Consider the following 20,609-nt stretch of genomic DNA (forward strand, 5'->3'; position numbering starts at 1 on the left):
CAATAGCCACCAGATTACCAGACTGGCTCAACTGACAGAGATGAGAGCCGGGGCTCAGAGGAAGACAAAAGCTCCCAAGAAAGGAAGGGAGGATGCTGGTGCTGAGACAGAAGCACGGGACAGTCACCCCTCCAGGTCTGAAGGAAGACCAGAGGTTTAGTTTGTGTTTTTCCTTTGTACTTGTAGTTGTTTGGCTGCTGTGGCGAGATGACTTTTGTTTGCTGGAATAAGATGACTAGTTTTGCTTGTGGAGACAAGCTCTTGGGATATGTAATAGAGGGACTGGCTTTTATAAAAGAAACTGGTTCCCGAGTCTGCCCAAATGACAACTTGCTACAATCCACTTAACATGCAGGATGACAGCTGGGTTCCCAGCACATCAGACCTGAATGAGAACCCAGAGGAAACTTCTGCAAAAAGGCCCATCAGAAGTTCAAATCTCACCAATTTGAAACATATGCAAGCTAGAAAGAACGTGCAAGACTGTCGCATGCCAGCTCCACCTTGTCTAGCATAACTGCACTGAAGAGGACTTCCTTTATAACCACTGGCAAAGGAAAAGTGCCGGTGAGAACTGGCTCCAGATGGTAGGCCCTTTGGTGACTTTCTTCAGGGAGCAGACGCAGACATTCTGGGAAAGGAGCAGAATATCACATTAATGGGCACTAGAAAACCAGCAATAACTAGAAACATTCAAATAGTCAATATCAGCAAATCCAGTATTTAACCTAAAACTGATTTTTATCCCACAGCCCCTCAAGCACATCATATTGAATGTTAAAGATCTTGTGGTACCAACTCTATTTGGAAAAGAAGGTCCGGTTAATACAAAAAGTCAAATTCACATAATTCAGTGTTCAAATAAGGTTAATTTATCACCTTTGAAAATACCTCATAATTCAGAAGCAAATAGCAAACTGTCTTCTTTCACAGGCAATACCACAGTCCAGATCTGCAGCACTCACCTGGAGTCCTAAGCAAAGGTAAGGGAAGTGGCAAGATTTGGTAGAGAAGCCTGGAAACAGGTATTCATTTTGTTAAAAGAGAGAAGCAGAAATTAATCTGAATAGGGCAAAATGCCAATTCAGAGCTGAAGGGGAGGCTCCAGCAGAACCTCCTCCTCCACTGGAAGGAGTGGGAGTTTGCGTGGGGCGCACCTGGAACTGCTGTCGCAACTGAATACAACTGGAGAATTTTTTTATTGAGCATCTCTAATACTATCTGGGTGCTTTGGTAATTGCTTACATCTACTCAGTTGCACTGCTCTGTAACTCCAGATTCATCCATCTATCCCATCGCAACCCCTGGCATGCCACGGCAAAGCAGACTTACCCTTTTGTAGACAACAGGCTGCCCATAGCAAAGGAGGCCCTAAAGCTATCTGACTGGGGGAAAGTGTCCACATTGTACATTATACACACTTATTAAAAAGCACGCAAAGCTAAAGGCTGAAGTTGTGTAGGCTCTGTGAAAAGCTTTGGCCCTACATATTGTTTGGTGAGCAAATAATACCCAAAGCAAAACTGAAAAGATTAGTACAAGAGTAAGATGTCTACATAGGCATACAATAGCCTATTTTAGTGACTCCCAACTAGGGTACCATGGCACCCTTGGTGTGCATTGAGATCCTTTTAAGGGTGCCACACAATACTAGTGTGAAAACACCTACAAGAGTCACAAGATTGTAGAATCATCACAAAGTAGAGCTGGAAGGGATCTGCAGAGATCTAATCCACCTCCTAGCAGGATCATCCCCATCCAAGCCAGCCTATACACATCCATTGCCTATTAGTAAGACTGCAGTCAACCTACACAACCACAAGGCATAACACCCTAGCCTGCCATAGGTGGACAACAGTGGCTAACATGCAGCAGCTGCAAAGGCTGTTAAAATGCATTACAGATCTAAGAAACAGGCCATGACCCTGCTAGAGAGGAAGGCAAAAAATGCCCAATCTGTGCCCATCCGACCATAACATAAAACTCCTGCCTGACACCAAATATAGCAACCAGTGTGACCCTAAGCAGAGGGGCGAGACCCTCTAGCCAGACACCTCCAAGCTTTAGTCTTAGCAGGAGCACTGGCACATCCCAGTCCAAAAAGTCCCAGCCTCGGCTGCAGTGTACACCCAGTGCTCCTGAGGAAGGAACCTCCATCTCCTGAGGCACGTAGCAACAGGAGATAAACCCTGACATTTTAAATAGGCATCCACGGTGTCAAAAATATTCTGACCTGTTGTATTCTGAGCTCTGTAACAGAAACATTATTTTGTATTTTTCTGTAGTTAAGAAATGAGTAAAACCCAAGACCTGGCACTTTCCCAAGGGATGCCTTGAGCCCCCAAACATTGAGAACTACTGGCCTATTTCATCTCCATACCAAGCCTTCAAGATTCAACATGTACAGCTTGTCTATACTGGTCACAAATATTAAATACAACCCTTGCCCCTAACTGTTTACACTGGGGTTTTTAGCACAGGTGAGGGAAGCCCAGAAAGGGGAAAAGCTAGGTTAAAAGGTTCCTCCTCTTGCTGTGTTAAACACATTTACAGTAGAACCGCCATCACGATAGGGGTTGGATCAGTACAATTTTGGCAAACAAGTTATCCACACACGTTCTACACTGAAATAATTATATTTGTGCACGACTCACATTTGACAAGGTAAGTATCTTTTTAAAAGAGAATTAAGAATTTTTTTAAAGTACAAGAATGAATCAACTGGTATTAGTAATTACTGTCTAGATGCTGAATTGGATGCAGGTCCTTCCTCCTTTGTTCCGTTTTCCTTTTTCTAGTGGTGAAAAACACAAGTCTTGAAATAAGTCAGCAGCCACCACCTCACAATAGTTGTAACATGGATGGTCCTTTCATTTTTTTGCCGTCCCAAAGACAGAAGCTGTGATTGCAGTAAGCAGTTCTCCAGTACAGCTTTCCCAGTGGTACATTTGAACGCGATAACAGGACACTAAGTGGCCAAATACAAGTCAACAGCGTGCTCTTGTTGTGAAGATCTCTAGCATACTGGAACATCACTTGTGAATCAGGGAGCCAGTCTTCTGCTCTATTCAGCACTGGTGAAGCCGTGCTTGGGAGTACTACGTTGTTTTGGGCCCACACTTCATAAGCGATGTGGGCAGGTTGGAAAAAGAGTCCAGTCGAGAGTGACAAAAAAAGATTAGAGGCCTGGGAAGCATGACTTACAACAGGCTGAAAGAACTAGGGTTTATCCTAGAGAATAAAGACGGGGGTTACAGCAATCTTCAGATACCTGAAGGGTGATGAGAGGATGGAGATAGACCGTTCTCTGTGGCCAGAGGGACAAGACTACTAGCAACGGACTCAAGCATCAGAGGAAATTTCAGTTGAAGATTAGGAGGAACTTTCTGACTATGAGGGTGGTCAAACACTGAAACAGGCTGTCTAGGGGAACTGTGAAGTCTCCATACCTGGAAATGCTCAACAGCAGACTGGACAGATGTACGTCTAGGATGGTTTAATCAGGGATAATCCTAACTTGAGCAGGGGGCTGGACTAGATGACCTCGTGAGGTCCCTTCCAGGCCTCTTTTCCCATGATCCTAAACAAGGGCATGCCACACCACCTGCATCAGGCAGTTGCCATTAACCATAACCAGCCCCGTCAGCACAGTGTTAAGATGTGTAGATTACATACCAAGGTTTTCTGACAGATCCCTACAGTTTAAAAATTCAAATCAGAAATTGGTTAAATTAGCACTCCCAACATTTTTCTCTGTTGCTCCTAGTGGTAGTAAAAAAAGAGTGTAGACCATGGCTATTGTACATTTAAAGAAATGCAACACAAGTTAATACATATTCTGGTATCCATGGAGACAGACTTTAGTGCTATACCAACTTAACACTGTACATGCCAAGACTTACTGTGCATGCCCAGAATTTTTTTGCAACATTAAATTGCTCCTTTAAACTAGTATATACAAAACATAACCATCACAATGTGCTGAACAAGTAATCTACAATTTTACAAGGGTTTCTAGCTGAGGGCCAGAGCATCCTGAAATACTTTTTTTTCCCCATTTAATAAAATAACCACATGTAATTGAGGAAGTGGCTTAAAATACTTTAGATTTTAAAGTCAGACAACCAGGGCACAAAGTTTCAGCCTCAAACAAAGGCAGACAAGGTTCCTTTGGTGAATTTGATATCTTTTATTAGACCAACCCAAATAGTTGGAGAAAAGTTATTAAGCAAGCTTTCGGGTTCAAAAACCCTTCATCAGGCTAAGGAAGTTTCAGCAGTTGGTGTGTGCTCTTCCTAGATGGAAGCCTCAAACTTTTTTTTGGTTGTTTTTTTTTTTTTTTTTAGTGGACTCATAATGCCTAAAAGGCATTGCAATGAAAAACAAACTTTATTTGTAAAAGCTTCTATTTTCACTGAGGGATTTCTATAGGAAAAGTATCCATTGTATAAAGCAAGTTTGAACCAAGGCAATCTCTACAAATGCAAGCAAGGACAGAAAGTACTGAAAGATACTGCTGAAGAAAGGTTTAATTAAAAAAAAAAAAAAATCAAGAAGAATTCAACAGTGCCTAATCTTTATTTTTCATAACCTACATATTTTTTTTTCAAATTAGACAGTTTTACATTGTATGACACAAAAGGAAACTTAAATTACCAATAGTTTACATGTAAGCTTGATTCCAGTCTTAATGGAAGAAGTAGAACAAAACAAAAACCCTCAAGAAAGCTTCCATATTACACTATTTCGTGAATTGGCAGCTGTTAGGTCTCCTTCGAAGTCTTCGATTGTCTGCTGCTATTAGTGTAATAGGTTACAAAGCACATAAAAATCCCTAACCATAGCTAGCTGAAGGAGATACAGAGATAGGTATGCACCATTACAGTCAGCTGTTGCTTGTGATACACTGCATCACGCTCACAAACTAGGGCCCTTTCTATGCCAACTGCTGAAGTCTTCAAAAGATAATGCAGCAACGTAAAACATTTGCCACGGTTCACAGATTTCGAAGTGACAAACTGAAGTCATGGTGGGGAGAGCTCTGAAATGAAATTAATGTTAAGTCTTAAAAGCAACCTTTGTGTTTTAAATGCATTCCTGGAACAGTCTCAGTTCCTGTAGTAACTTTTTTATACTTCCAAAGGAAAAGCACCACCACACAATCCTACAGGTTAAAATGCCAATTTTAATTACTGTGCTTCTGAACTTGGAACTCAGATGCTGTTTTTGGGGAAGATTCTCTTTTAAACTTTTAAAAAGCCACATTTTAATATCTATATGTACCATAGCAACAGTCTGCATGCAACATCACAACTCTCTACTCCGAAAGCTCCATTTTGTCATTGAGTGAAAAAAAAAATCTCAAAGTAAATGTAATAAGGATAAGTTTCTGTATATTACACAGCTATTTGGCGTGTTTTTTTTTTTAATTATAATTTCTAAAAGCTACAAAACCACATCAGAGCAAGGTTTAAACTTTTGATGCAACAGACTGTTGCTGGGTAAGCAGTAATTACAGTGTATTGACCTAGTACAAATGGCAGCAGAGTACATTAGAACAGCACAACACATCCTGCTGGTCTCAATATATTGCCTCATGTACCATTTGGCTATTATGGTTAGCTGTACACTGTTGCTGTAAGGGACCATTTTTCATTGTTTGCAGCTGTTAAGCTTTACAACTTTCAGCAGACAAACGAAATGAATCCTACAGCTGGCCTAAACCACATACAAGTCTAGCTGCCATTTTCACTGCCCAATGGGGAAAGGATAAGCATATTAAAATCCAATGACAGAACTGGCTTAGCAGTTTGGTGATGTTCGCTGTTATCAGAGTCCTATCTCCTCCCACAGCATTCAAAGTGTGCTTTTTAACAGAAGAACAAATAGAGCCAAGCTTGCCCATTTTAACCAATTCTGCAACATGCAGCAGGCTGCATCTAACAGGTCAATTAACTAGCAGCAGATACCGCATCAAAACTGCCAGGAAATAACTGTGACAGACAGTTATCGTATCTCTAGGTAAGCTCTGAAATTCTTGAGACGGTCAAATAAGCTTCAGGGCCCATTTTCCCTTGGCAGTCTGAACTACTATCCTAATTTTAAACAACCCAATAATAAATTTGAGTTCAACTGCCCATCTGCCAGACTTTAGTATTTACACTATGTTACAGAACACATTTGTATTGGTTAAAATGCACACTTTTAGAGAGAGACTTATGAAAACAATTGAGGGCTTTTAAATAAGACTTTTCTTTCCATTTCCCTTTTGCAGTGAAGAGGCAGAGTCAGTTCAGCACACCAGAATAAAATAAAAAGAAACAGAAAAAACAACAAATTAAAGTAATATTCAAACCACAACATTTAGTTTATCTACATCCAGCTCAACAGCAACATTTATAATATCAATAATTTTTATCAGATTTTTTTCTTTAGGGTACCTTTTTATATGTTCTGATTATTTACAACTGTACAAGCAAAGCACACACTTCCAAGTGCACATATTTAATACAGTATTGACTATTTGCATTTACAGATTTTTCAACAATCTGAAAAAGATCAACTGTTTAAGATCTTTAGGGTATATTACAAAAACTGCTGCTATTTCCTGTACTACAGTATGTTTACCCAGTAAGACCAGTGACAATAGAGACATACTGTAACTGAGTAATTCTGTATTCCACTCATGCTGACCCTTAACAGGGCCAGACCTCATTAACTCTAAGCTGTCTTGTACAAAAGTTAAGGCAAAGTCATTTTCAAGTTTAAATAAAATTCAAGTCTTTAAATATTGGATGGAAATAATTCTTAAAAAAAATCAGTTGTTTAAATAAACATTTTTGTGGAATAAACTGAACTGTTATAGTTAGCAGGAAAGAGTTTTGTCTGAACTGCCTGCTGTTTAAACACTTAAAGAAAAACTTTAGGCATTTTAAAACAAAAAAATAATTTTTATTCAACCTTATTAGAAACTTGCTAATTTAGTGCATCCTTGTCCTTCAGAAAGCGCATCACTTCTAGAGTAGTAAGTGTGAGAAACCTCATCCCAGAGGTAAATAGCAGGGACCTCTTCCTCCACTGCACAAAACAAACACCCATCATCTCACAGCTCGAACAATTTAAATCCATATGCCAATGCTTGTAGTTACAGGAAGACGTCAACTCTAGGCTGACTGAGGTGTGAACTCTTTCAAAGAGCACTTGGGGCAGAATTTTAAAATGTCTACACAGAGCACAGGGGTAACCAGAACGTGCAGTGGTGACTATTCACTTCCTCCCTCTCAGGGCCAAGTTATGGTTATCACAAGAAGGCTACTGTGCTTTCTTGTGTTAACATCCACTAGCAGGCTTCACCACTATATAAAGCTCATGGCCTTCATTCTCTTCTATTCACAATGTGCTTTGTATTTGTAACTCGTATAGTATTCATTTCATTCTGGAGTGAGAAGCTGGTTACTTGCTTGCAGTCTATCAAAACTTAAATATTTTAGAAAACCTTTGCGGTGCAGGAGTTCTGGTTATTTTTTTTGTTCAAAACACCAAAAAAAATTAATTTTTTTAAAAACGCTAGAATCAACTGTATTAGTTCAACCTAAAAAATACAGGTTTATTTGCTGACACTTGATACAGCAGCCCAATAAAAAAAATCCTCAAGGTCAGAGTATACTATTTTGTAAAATGTACTTGTTTTTTCTTGCACTCTGTACACTAGCTGCCATCAGTCTTTTGGACATTTTAGAGATATGTATTTGCAGATCAGTTGATTAAAAAAAATTGCAGCAGCACAGTTCTGCTTAATTGTTTAGAAAAAAAACTCACTATATAGAGCTTGTATACACACAGCCACTTCGGAGGCTTAATAAAAAAAGTTGATTTTTCAGATAAACATTTTACATCTTGGGAGAAAAAAAAAAATAAAAATCAGAGTAAGCCTCAACTCCAGTTAAGCACCAACCTAAGTAAGGTTTAGATTAATTACTATCTCAGGGGGTGGGGGAGAGGAAAGGGGGAGAAAGGAAGTGAATGTTTGCTCCAGGGGGGGGAATTCACAGAAAAGAGGAGGTGGGGGGGAAAAACAAAACAAAACAAAAAACCAAACAAACAACCCAACCAAAAACCCAAAACCAGCTTGCAGGCATTTTATATGCCTAATTCCACTGCAAGCTCCTAACCAGCAGCTCATTCTCTGTACTCTGAGTGGGAACATGGGTTTAATTTGTGGGAAGCAGACCTCTTTTCAACCCTCCCAAGCATCAGCTTCACTGAGGAGATTTTGGAGGGGTATTCTGTTCTTTATTTAAACGTTTGCCAATGGCTGGAGGGGGTGATCGGCGTCCTGACTGTCTCCGCTGGTCTTTGGGTTGTCCAGGATTTGACTTTGCAGGAGGGGGTTCCCTGGTTTTCTCTATTGTTTCTGTGGGCTTTCTGTCATCTTTCCCACAGGCTACAGTGTTTGGCTTCTGCTCTTTCTGGGGTTGCAATGCAGGTGGATCCTTAGTAGTTCTCTGGCAAATCTCTGCATAACTAGGTTTTCGTAATTCCTGTGAGATTTAAGGTAAACAAAAAAACCTGCTGTTAAATCAGTATAGGAAGAACTGGATGATTTGTCTCCCTCCCCAAAACAGGGCAAACACTTTCATAAACTTAAAAAAAAAGTCTCAACTAACAGTCAGTCAATTAAATCAATTCTGCATAATGAAAGATACAACTATAGGGACTGCTTAGCCTAGGGGTCAGCAATGTTTTTGGCCAGAGTGCCAAGAACACCCCAACCTCCACCCATGCCCTGACCTGGCATGCCAGAAGCAGGCAAGCCTTGAGGGACCCGATCCTCATTGCTAGTAGCAGCTGCACACGTGCGCCTCTGGGTGGATGGTAGGGAGGGGCCCCTTTCCTGCTGTGTGCTCCAACATGTGCGTGCACCTGCTGCCACCATGGACCAGAGCCCAGTGCAGCTGTCTGCAGCCAGCCCTGCCTGCTGCAGCTACCCAGAGCCTGGGTTGGCTTTCGCAGGCAGCCAGGAGGCTGCAAACAGCTGTACAGTGCTCCACAGCCCTGACACTGGCTCTGTGCCTGTGGCAGCTGCACATGCACCTCTGGCTGCACAGGCAGGAAGAGGCTTAGGGCAGTGCAACCTTGGCTCCCCCTTGTCATCTGCCAAAGTGTGTGCGCAGCTGCCGCCACTTTGGAACTAGTGCTGGGCCTGTGGAGCCCAGCACAGATATTGCAGCTCTTGGTTGCTTGCCACAGCTGGCCCAAGCTTTGGGCAGTTGCAGCAGGCAGGCTGCAAACAGCTGCACTGGGCTCCGTAGCCCAGGCAATGGTTCTGTGGTGGCAGCAGCAACTGCAAGTGTACCTCCGGGCAGATAACAGGGGAACAGGCAGGACTGCACTGCCACAGGTCCCTTCCCAACTGTGCCCCCCCTAGGCACGTGCGCAGTCATGAAGCCAGTGCTGGGGCTGCGGAGCCCTGTGTAGCTGTTGGCAGCCTCCCAGCTGCAGCCAGCCTGGGCTTTGGGCAGCTGCTGCCTGTCAGAGCCCGGGCTGCTTGCAGCACAGCTTGTAGTCACCTGCTGCGAGCAGCCCAGCGTCTGTGGCTGGCAGCAGCTGCCCAGAACCTGGGCTGGTCTGGCGTGCCGAGAAAAACAGCCTGGCGTGCCATGCATGCTGGGGGCCATCAAACTCTGGTTTAGCCCATCCCACACATGAAGTACAAGTAGCTTCAAGCAAAAGTGAAGAAGCTGCATGCGGTAGAGTACCAAGTTTATCTCCTAAATGGAATGAGTTCCCACTCAGGCTCTTTCTGAACCTGAATAAAACAATAGGCTAGTTTTCTGAAATTTGATTAACATAGGTGTTGGTTAACACTCAAACAATCTTCTCTGGTATTTCCTACTTAGGACAGAGATATCAAGAGCAGAGGGAATTTAGAGGATATGCATGAATAGCTCTCTTCTACTTTTGCAGGAATTTATACAGTTATATCATGCAAGTAATGAGACAAGACCCGAGGCAAGCTAAAGAATGCTGAACTCATGTAAGTACCAAGCACAATGGGACTGCTATGGAATTAAGTACTTCTAAACACTAAATGAAATTAAATACTCCTAAATGGATCACATATAAAACAAAAAGTTAGCTAGTGAGATCACTTACTATGGCAGCCCCGTTGACTTGTACTGATTTACATGCAGTACTGAGCGTGGTAGAAAGCCTTTCCACATTCTGCGTGTCTCTCTGCTGCTTATCCACAACCTTGGAGTCACTGCAAGGCACATATCAAAGCATGAATCTCATGAAAAGCAGAAATCAATCTTCATTTGAAACTTTACAACCAAGATATGATCAGAAAATGCATGTAAGAAGTTTGATTTTGAGTACACGAAAATTACAGCTACAAATAAACTAACTGCTGACTGTAACCAAGGCTGGGTTGTTCAAAATGTTAAATCACTACAAAAAAAATCATCCAGATTTAACTCAGTTTAAAACAATCTAAAATAAGAAATCATTAAAGTCCAATAAAATTTGCAGTTGGCAACGATACACTTTGTGATCTATTCCCCGTACTCAAACATTTTCAAATATAAATCCAATTGTCAAGTTCCAAACAACGCAGGTATGAACACTATCTATGTAATAAACCAATTTCAAGCACTATAAACCCAGCACACTGTATTCCTTCAATAAGTTCTTAAGTGTAAGCTGGTTCAGCAGCCTTTTAGCTAGATTTGCCAATACTGAGAACCAAGACTAGGCAGTATATTAGTGTCCTAAAGGGTTCATTTCCCAGTTTACAGAGTTTTACCACCACACGGATGTCTTCTGTTACATGTATACTGTGAGACATGGAATACAGCAATTTCAGCCACCAAACAAGGTGTTCCACCTAACCTCTTGATGATGGAAAAGGCAATTTCTTGACTCAGAGCAGAATCATTATAGCCATATAATTAAATCCTTACTCAGGAGACTGGGAGGGGGAAGGAGACCGTTCAAGTGTCCCAGGTGGAGCAGAAGAAACTGGCAACAATGGCTCTCGAGGAATTCCTGATGGGATAGTGTTTGTACTTGCATCCACATTAAGGTTCTAAAGAAAAAGGGAATGTTTAGGACAGAGGTGTTAGGATGGTCTTTATTCTTTGCAATACTTACTTGAAAAAGGAATAAAACTGGTAAGTTGTTTACATATTCATTTATAGCGAGTAGGGCTCAGAATTTAGGGTAAATGTGTTTGATGGGATTGAGCATCAAAGTAAGTAGAAGTACTTACTATGCAGCAGTCTGAAATGCTTACTTCCCGAAAGGAGCTTTCTGTGGGCTCTGTCCCAAGAAGCCTGAGCCTGAACCTTAGCTGTTCAAGTTTGCTTTCCCAGTTCTTCATAAGGCACTTGGATGACAGGGGGTCACTTCCAACCCACAAATTCTGCATCTGGCTCTGGAACCAAATGAGGCTTCAGCTTTCTAGCTATTTATTCAAAGCCATGGTGACTTTTTAAATCCAGGAATTTTTCCTTATGAACTACTGAGATTTGCAGGAACAGATCTTAACAAAACATCTTACAGACCTCTGATACTTCCAAGACCTTTCTAAAGAGGTAGCTCAGCCTTTAGATAAGCGTCCAATATAAATCCTGTCGCATGCTTATGTGAAGTAAACGGGACAAAGAGGATACTTTACAGCTTTCTACTGCCCAAAAGACTGGACCTTTCCCTCTTGGGTTTTGTTCCAGAGAATCTGGGTTTAGTATATGAGCACTTGGTAAACTAATTATTTTAAAAACACACCCTATAACCAGCTCTAACAGTGCCACCAAGTTTGATATGCTCATCAGCACATCAAAGGAAAGCTTGGTTCTTTGACAATGCTGGCAAGCAGAGAGGGGAAGCGAGGGGAACACAGCAGACTCCCCTTGTCCTTCCAACTGACAGTGATAAAGGAGGCTCCTAGAGTGGGCAGGTGCAGGGGAAGGGACCTGTAATGTTAATGAAGGATAGAAAAAAAAAAGTGTCAGTCACAATGTGTACAATATATATTAAGCAAAATCAGAGGGTGTGGACATGTTACTCACCCTCAGCAGTAAGTTTACTTGGCAAGGAGCAGACACACAACCAGCACTGCCCAGCTTAACTGGCTGAGGCAGACGTGTATGACTGAGGCAGGTCACTGAGTAGCAGAGGAGCTGGTTTGCCCCAAGCTACCAGGAGTAAAACTGACAATGGCTGCAGGTCCATGACATGACATGCACTGGAGTTACTTTATTCACAGTAAACTTACTTCTGACTTCCTTAGAAGGAATGTTTGAATGGAGAATAGCATTTCTTCCAGAATAAATGCTGTGTGCCAGGTGTCCTCCCTACTTGTCCTCCCAAGTGGCCACATCATGGTGTCCATACCTTGAGATCTTGGATTTTATTTTTGTTGGAACGGAGGAGCAGCTTTGCCATGCAAGCAGTTGGGTGCTTAGAAGTGAAGCAGAGCAGACACAACTCTGCACACAACCAAGTGTCTTGAAGGCTTGAAACTGCAGTGTGCAGAGCACTCTGGCCCCAAACTAGTAAAGCACTTGTACCCATGCTTTAAGTATGAGAGTAGTCTCAACTAATGCACACACATTAAGTGCTGTGCTGGCCTTGTGCCAAAGAACTCAGCACTTTGTATGACTCGGGACTAAAATTTCACGGTCAAAGACTGAATGATTAACATCTGCATAGCTTCCCAGCTATATTTAGAGAGGAAGTATTGTGTTTTAATGAGAAAAAAGAACCTGGAAGTCTGGGTTCTATTCTTGCTTTTTTTCTACTGACTTCTGCAGTCTATATAAAGTCAGCCTCTGTGCACCTGTTCATCCATCTGTGTAACAAGTGCAATAATACTTCCGTACTTCAGGGGAGTGCTGTGAATCTTGGAAATATGCAATGGGATCTTGAGATGCCAGCCAGCACGATCTACAGACAGCTCCCTTTCAACTCAAGGCCCCTTGCCCACATCCTAAAGAAGGTGGAACACCCCCTATTTGGGAGCTGATTAATGCATCCTCCGGGTGTCAGTTGGGAACAGCATGCAAAGCCCTTGTTTTCAGAGAAAGGGACTGCAGACATCGATGATTCCAAATCAGAAAAAGGAAGTCAGAATTTAAGACACTTCCCACCACTGTGGCAGTACATTGCATTGTCAAAGGATCACCAGGGGAGTGTAGGCTTGTTCCAGCTACAACATAAAACATGGAACATAGCTGCCAGGTTAGGAAAACTGGCCTGTGGCTCTAGCAACTAAAGCTTGGTATTACAGCTTAAGATCATAGAAATCATTTGTAGGGCAAGCACAGAAGCTAAAAAACACTTTATAGAATGGAGTTAACAAGGGTAAAATATTCTAATATCTGGGCCAGGATCCTCAGCTTAGGTCAAAATACCCAGAGCACACTTAGGAAAAATAAAGAGAGACTGCATACAAAGGTGGCTTAGAGTTTACTTTTGTACTGCCCTGAGCCTGGCACTGCACTGTGGAGAGCTGCTCCCACCTCAAGTGTTAAGAAAAACCTTAAGGCTATTTTAATTTACAGTGATGTCCTTACAAGCTACCAAATATACAACCAGGGTTCACTATGGAATAGACTGCCGTAACTACACCCTCTCTCCAGCCACAACTCCTTTCCCACCCCCATCCTTGATATACTGACAATGCAGAGAGTCCCCGACATAAGCATCTCTGTAACTCAAGGGGATAATCCTTGCACTGCAGGACACAACTATGCCTGGAGTCAAGTAGGCCAGTTTTACAGCCAACATTGTTTTGAATTATAGCACAACTATCTACTACATCACCAAATTTGTTATTATGGACCAACTATGACAATGTTGGTACAGTTTTGACAAGCTTACACAAACATATTAAAGTTTAGCAGGGGGGCTAATAGTGAGTTCCACAGCCCAGCTTGCAACAAGGAAAGTTTTATCATTCTTGATGGAGGATAAACTGGGGCCTGCAGATGGTAGAGGGAACAAAGTTCTAATTAAGGATTAAATCTGAGCAGCCTGCATCCGTTTTGAACTGCATCTCTATGGCTTGAAGGCAGTGGTTGCCAAGTCATTCTGACGTATTTTTACATTCTTCAGTGATGTAAAACTGCTCTTGGATCTGAATGGTGCAACAACATGCAACTCTTTCCAACTGAAAAGCCCAGCAGATAGATATTTTCAAGGCTCTTTCTTCACGTTCCAGTACATTTTTACCTTTCCAATACCTTTTACCTACTAGGAGCTGTTTCATACATGCTTAAAAAAAACAACTGATTTTCAACCAGAAAAGCAAATCAATACACTCAGTTCTATTAAAAACAAAAACCTTATGTAACCAGGAAACCACATCAGTAACAGCCAATTAAGATGAGTTAGGCTGATTCATACAGAGTCCACAATTTTGAAGTTGCCCTCCAGCAAGAATGGGCACTCCTGCCAAAGGGAACAGCAAGGATAATGGTGACGACACCAGTTACACATGAACTGACTTATACATTTGATGGGCATTTCCTATGTAAAAGCACACAGGAGTTTTGCTTAAATCATGTTGTCATTGCATAAAAACTGAACCTGAAGCAAGAGGCATGCAATCCACTTCTGGTGGCAAAGTAGTAAACTCAAAACTACTCACTCTTTCTTTTGATGTTCCTATTATCACACTGGAGAGTCTGTTTTCAAACAGGTCTTCGGTCTTTAAATTGCCAGCAGCCCCAGGTAATGGAGGAAAGCTGGACAATCCCAGTTCAAAACTAGGAGACGGAGGCTTTGGAGGTGGCGGAGACTGTGTTTGACCTCTCTACAATAGAATTGTGGCATATAGTGAAATTACCACGAGACCACAGGAAGGTAAATCAGAGGACTCAAACATTGAACATTATTGGTTTGGTGCAAAATTATCAAGCCCTAAAATAGCAGAGGTCAGAGCCTTGTGTTGTTATTCTCAACTGGCTCTCTCAAAACATGCAACTCCTTTGATTAAAATCTGTGCTGCCACTGTGGAACAGATCTTGTACACCAATGCAAGCTTCATCATTTTAAATATGCAAGTATAGCTAAGCAAGTATTCTCCATACGTGAAACCAGTTGCACGGAAACAGCTTCTCCATTTCACAAAAGGACAGAAGTTGTTCCAGGTATAGATCATATTTTGCAGTTGTAACCAACTATGATGACACTAGTGGTTGTCCTAGTACAATTATTTTGATAGACAAAAAACACATTCCCATCCAAAACAGATACAGGTACAAAATCTGTGTGCACAGCAGATTATTTTGAAAACCGTAACTGCTCATTTACAGACATACATATGCATCTCATGCTGCACAGTACTTCCTTTAGTAACTGAGTATTTTTACTGAGCTGAATACAAAATAAAGTAAGGTTTAGGGCACAAGATGTTCTCTTTCTCTCCTGAGTGAAAGCTTTTAAATGATGTCGTGTGCATTGTAAGGTAACTGGCGTACTGCAGTGACAGGCCAAAAGCAAGTGTGATGGGGTATCAACATGCTTTCTCCTGCCACCACTTTGAAAAGTACATAGATCACAATCTGAAAACTACTTCCCAGATAACAGTAGCAACAGCATATACAAGCTGCATTTCTAACACACACCCCAACAGTATATTACAGAAATTATAACATACACAGGTTATTACAGAAAACACTTCCTCAGAAACTTGTCCAAAGCTTCAGTTAGAGGCAAGGCTTAGGGTATAAACCTAGGGCAAACTGTATGCTGCCTACTGCATTAAGATGATTGCAATGGGCACCTGAATGAGAGAGAGAAACAAGCAGGCTCTGCATTGATCTGTGGGCATGTGAAAGCTCAACCAACTGTATCCAGGGGAGGGTTTCCATTGCCAGGGCAGGGTTAGACTGCTTTTAGGGATTATGTCATGCATTTGCACCTTTTTCCTCTCAAACTAGAAGAGCCCGACTTGCCTCAGGTTAACCTGTGGCAAATGCATCTGTAGTCCAAGACAGACAGAAGTTACCCCGTGGTACAAAGGTCAGAGCTAGACAAGGTAACAATTAGGAGTAAGGATTTGTGTGCAAGTGCAATTGTTTTTATGAGCTTTCAACTGAACTAAAATCTACGATTCTATGCTGTAATCCTGCCTTGCAAACAAGGAAATAGCTTTTCCATAACTGCAATGATGCCAGCATAAGAAGAGGAACTGGTGTATTTAGATCTTCTTTTTCAGGACTGGATCGGAGACTTGCTCCCAAAAGGTGACATATTCTGTAAAGGAAGTCAATGCCTGTTAATTATTTAAAGTATGACTGTCAATTCACTCTTGTGAACATGGTGCCTCCTGCCATTGAGTTGAGAACACTAATAGCTGCCAAGATTAGGGACACTCATCCATGGTCCTTTCCTCTGCGTTAAGGGAGAAGTACAAAGGGGGCTGGTTCCAACTACTCCTCCATTCCTTCCCTAATGTGGGAATTCTTTATCAGAGACTCCAAACTGGGGTGGGGTGTGTAGCAGATTAGAAAATTTAGATGCAACACTTCAAGAATAACAGCTTCTCTATCACCTGATTCATGGGCAATTACTCCAGTACAAGGCTGTCAGAAGATGGGCTGGGGATTTCTAGGTGAACAGAAGACTGAAACCGCCAAAAGCAGCATTAGGTTTGGATGACAGGTCAGAAGCATTAGAGACCACAATTATGCTCTTTTCCTTGACAACCGAGCAAGGGACAAGTTTTTGCTTTAAGTGCATGCAGAGCATCAATCTACAACCTTGCAAGTTTTATTAAAAGATAAGATACTGCTTTCATTTTGGCTGGATGCTTTTTGATATATTCAGATGAATGAATTTCAAGTGAGCCATAACAAGGTACAGAAAACAGAGAAATACAAGCCACTAAACGTGTCTGGTAGAGATGGAATCAAAGATGATTTCAGATGGGAAATGAGGATAAGGACACCAATGAAATCTCACTTCTCCTATGAGGAGTTTAGAGGACTAGGCATCTGGCCCAAGACATCTGGTTGAGAATATGAAATACCCTCTTCCCAGGTGTATGATATAGATGACAAAATGACAAACAGGTCAAGTGAAACAAAGCTATGAAAGCTATGAAACAAAGTTAACTCCAAAGTGAAAGAGCATGTAGCTCTAGAAGTAGTCACAGCACAAACAAGTACAGCACCAATTCATTAATATACATTGTTTGGCTTTTAGTATAGTAGTTCACTTTAAGTGCTTCCTAATCAGAGACCATTTTGAAAGGGTCAGACAGGAAGTAGATAGCTTGTCATGGCCTACAAGCCACTTCCACTTGGAGTCATAAAAGGGACAATAAACCAGGGGGCTCTCTCACTCCGTACCTAGACAACCTACTGAATTGGTTTGAGCACGAGGGCCCAACATCTAATATTTCTTGAAAATACATCCTAAAGAACAAAGTGCTGATAGGGGTTTAAAAAAAAATCTTATCAAGGGAAACAAGACTAAAGACACTTGGTCACAGGAAGGCATTGGCAGAAGGGCACCTCATGGGTCACCATTATAGGATGGGGATACCCAAGGTACAATACAAACATACAGGTTAGTTGTTTAAAAAAACCCAACCCCCACCAAAAAACAAAAAAAACCCCCAAACTAAAATCCTCTTCTCGAATGCCTTCTTCCAACTGCTAAATAAAAATGTTTCAGGAGTCTTGCTACTCACTATGATTGTTCACAGGACCTTCACAGAGAGAAACAGAGCTGCCTCAAACAGACTGAGCTGCAGGATCCTAAGCAGCTGGTGTATATGGGGCACACACCAAAGTCCTAAAAGTCAAAGCCTCTCAATATCCTACCCTGAGGCAAGGTAAAGGGGAAGAGACCCAAAACTTGAAGTAGATGCTTTATAATGAAGAGAGGCATACATGCAGTTGGCTCCTAACTAGGAAAGTTAGAGACCAAGATTTTCTTAGCACAGCTACGAACATAAAGCAATTGCTAGTGGAGAGCTCAAACTGAGGATAAAAAAATATCACAACCCTGACAAAAATTGAACTCTCTCAAAGTTTAAAGCAATAGACAGTAATTGTTTTTCACTAGATCTATCAGAGTTCCCAAGAACGCTTTCACCAAGTATGTGAGCGACCTGACTTCTGGAACGGCTAACCCAAGACGAATCAGGTTTGGGTAGAAAGCAGGGTTGTGTATTTGACCGGTCAGATAAAGTTTGGTCAATTGAACAGTTAAATAGGAGTCCAAAAAAAAAAGTTGCCAATATGTCCAAATAGTATACAGAAAAAGCACAAGTTTTCCATTAAGAAATGTGTCAAACAATAAAAAAAAAATTTAAAAAAAAATCATATTTCTGTCACAAAAACGACAAAAAAAATGCAGTCCCCCCCACCCCCATAAAATTATTATAATCTTTGGCCAGTCCAAAAAAAAAAAAAAGTCAATTAACAATAAGTCCTTCTTTATGTATGTAGGGAACAGGAGGAAAACAAATGAGAGTGTGGAGCTATTGCTCAACAGCTCAGGAGAGCTGGTTACTGACACTCAGGAGAAAGCTGAGCTCCTGAATGACTAGTTTGCTGCGGTATTTCACCAGGCCAAGGGAAAAATCATGCCAGACAGGGTACAGAATGAGCAGGGCAGGAAAGACTGCCTTCCTACTGTTGCCGTAGAGCAGGTGTCTGATCAGTTAAAGAAATTAGACATATATAAGTCAGTAGAACTGGATGAACTCTACCCAAGAGTGCTGAAGGAGCTAGCCGAAGTCATTGTGGAGCCCCTGGCAAAACTATTCCAAAATTCATGGTGCTCTAGAGAGGTCTCTGAGGACTGGAAGAGGGCCAGTGTTGTGCCCATCTTCAAGAAGGGGAGGAGGGAGGATCCGGAGAACTACAGACCAATTAGCCTAACTTCTATCCCAAGGAAAAATCCTGGAAAAATTCATTAAGGGAGTCTATGTACAACAGGCTTGCAGAAGGTAGGATTCTGAATGACAGCCAGCATGGCTTCGTCATGGGCAGGTCTTGTCTTACCAACCTCATCTCCTTTTACGATCAGGTAACTCGCCACCTGGATAAGAGAGGAGGTTGACATTGTATACCTTGACTTCCAAAAAGCCTTTGATCCGGTATCCCACTATGTTCTTGCGAAAAAATTGGAGGATTGTGGGCTTAACTACGTGGCAGTTAGGTGGGTACAAAGCTGCCTGTGGGATAGGACCCAGAGTCCTAATGAACAGATCTATCATCCTGGCAAGAAGAGGCCAGTGGTGTCCCACAGGGGTTGGTGCTTGATCCAGTACATTTCAACATCTTTATCAATGATTTGGATGTGGGGGTGAAGAGCTCGCTGGCCAAGTTCACGGATGCCACCAGGTTATGGGGAGGCATGGTCACACTTGAAGATACAGGTGGACCTAGACAGGCTGGCAAGTTGGGCAAGTCGGAACCAGATGAAGTTCAACACTGAGAAATGTAAAGTGCTCCACCTGGGGATGAACAGCCCCCTACACACCTACATGCTTCGCAGGGCCAAACTGACCAGCACTATGAATGAAAGGCAACTTGGGGTAATAACAGACCACGGTATGAATATGAGCCAGCAGTGCGATGCTGTTGCCAGCTGGGCAAATAATATTCCAGCATGCATCAATTGATGCATTTCCAGCAAAACCAAGGAAGTGATTCTTCCGCTCTACTTGGCATTGGTGAGACCCCAACTGGAGTACTGCGTTCAGTTCTGGGCGTCACACTTTAACAAGGACATGGTAAAAATTGAGACTCCAGAGAAGAGCCACCCATATGATCAGAGAATTGCACAGCAAGCCATACGAGGAAAGGCTGAGGGACCTGGGACTCTTCACCCTGAAAAAGAGAAGGCTGAGAAGGGACTTGGTAGCAGTTTACCACTACATCAGGGGAGTACATCAAGGGCTCTGCAAACAACTGTTCACCAGGATACCCTTGGGGAAAGCCAGGAGTAATGGCTTTCCCCAAACTCCTGGAAGACCGTTTCAGGCTTAAATATAGGAAAAACTTCTTCACAGTGAGCATGTCCAGACTGTGGAATAAGCTCCTTCCAGAGGTGGTGCAATCACCTACCCTGGAAGTCTTTAAGAGGAGACTGGACAGTCACCTTGCTGGGGCCACCTGACCCTATCTGTCTTTCTTGCTTGGTGCAGGGGGGCTAGACTTGATGATTTTCCAAGGTCCCTTCTAGCCTTACAATTATGAATATCTGACCAGTCAATTGACTGGCTTGCCAACCTTAATAGAAACACTTACTACAAGCTGACAACAAAAAATGTAAGTTAGAAAGAAATGCTAACAACAGAATTCAGATGTTAGAAGAATGAGTTGCCAACATCCTATTAAGAGCCGGTGTTTTCAATAGACCATTTGAACCAATTGGCAGACATCACAACTAACAGAATAAGATATCAGGTGAATTCCAAATTCAAGGTCAAGAACGGGAAATTTGCAAACAGCTACTTTGTCTGATCCAGAAGCAGAGGTGGCAACAAGGGGAGTTCTTCTGTAGTAGAGATAGAGCTGATATTTACTCCTTTGCATAACAAACTGCCAGCTTCAGACCCAACGGATACTCCTGATATTCCG

General features: G+C 42.1%; 1 protein-coding gene across 2 annotated transcripts in view; it reads right to left on the bottom strand.

Moving 5' to 3' along the window:
• Positions 1-4,559: 4,559 nt before the first annotated feature.
• LARP4B (La ribonucleoprotein domain family member 4B) overlaps positions 4,560-20,609 on the bottom strand; it is a 63,372-nt gene continuing 47,322 nt past the window's right edge. Inside the window, exons 13-17 of one of the 2 annotated variants that reach the window (XM_025205768.1) lie at positions 14,654-14,818; positions 11,788-11,975; positions 10,965-11,089; positions 10,156-10,264; positions 8,402-8,540 (exon numbers count right to left, since the gene is read on the bottom strand). In XM_025205768.1, the coding sequence (XP_025061553.1) occupies position 8,540; positions 10,156-10,264; positions 10,965-11,089; positions 11,788-11,975; positions 14,654-14,818 (588 nt within the window). In that variant the 3' untranslated portion in view covers positions 8,402-8,539. Of the gene's footprint in view, positions 8,541-10,155; positions 10,265-10,964; positions 11,090-11,787; positions 11,976-14,653; positions 14,819-20,609 lie in introns of both variants that reach the window. The other variant, XM_006024977.3, reaches the window with a different exon arrangement.

The sequence above is a fragment of the Alligator sinensis genome, unplaced genomic scaffold, assembly GCF_000455745.1.
Source record: "Alligator sinensis unplaced genomic scaffold, ASM45574v1 scaffold370_1, whole genome shotgun sequence".
NCBI lineage: Eukaryota > Metazoa > Chordata > Crocodylia > Alligatoridae > Alligator > Alligator sinensis.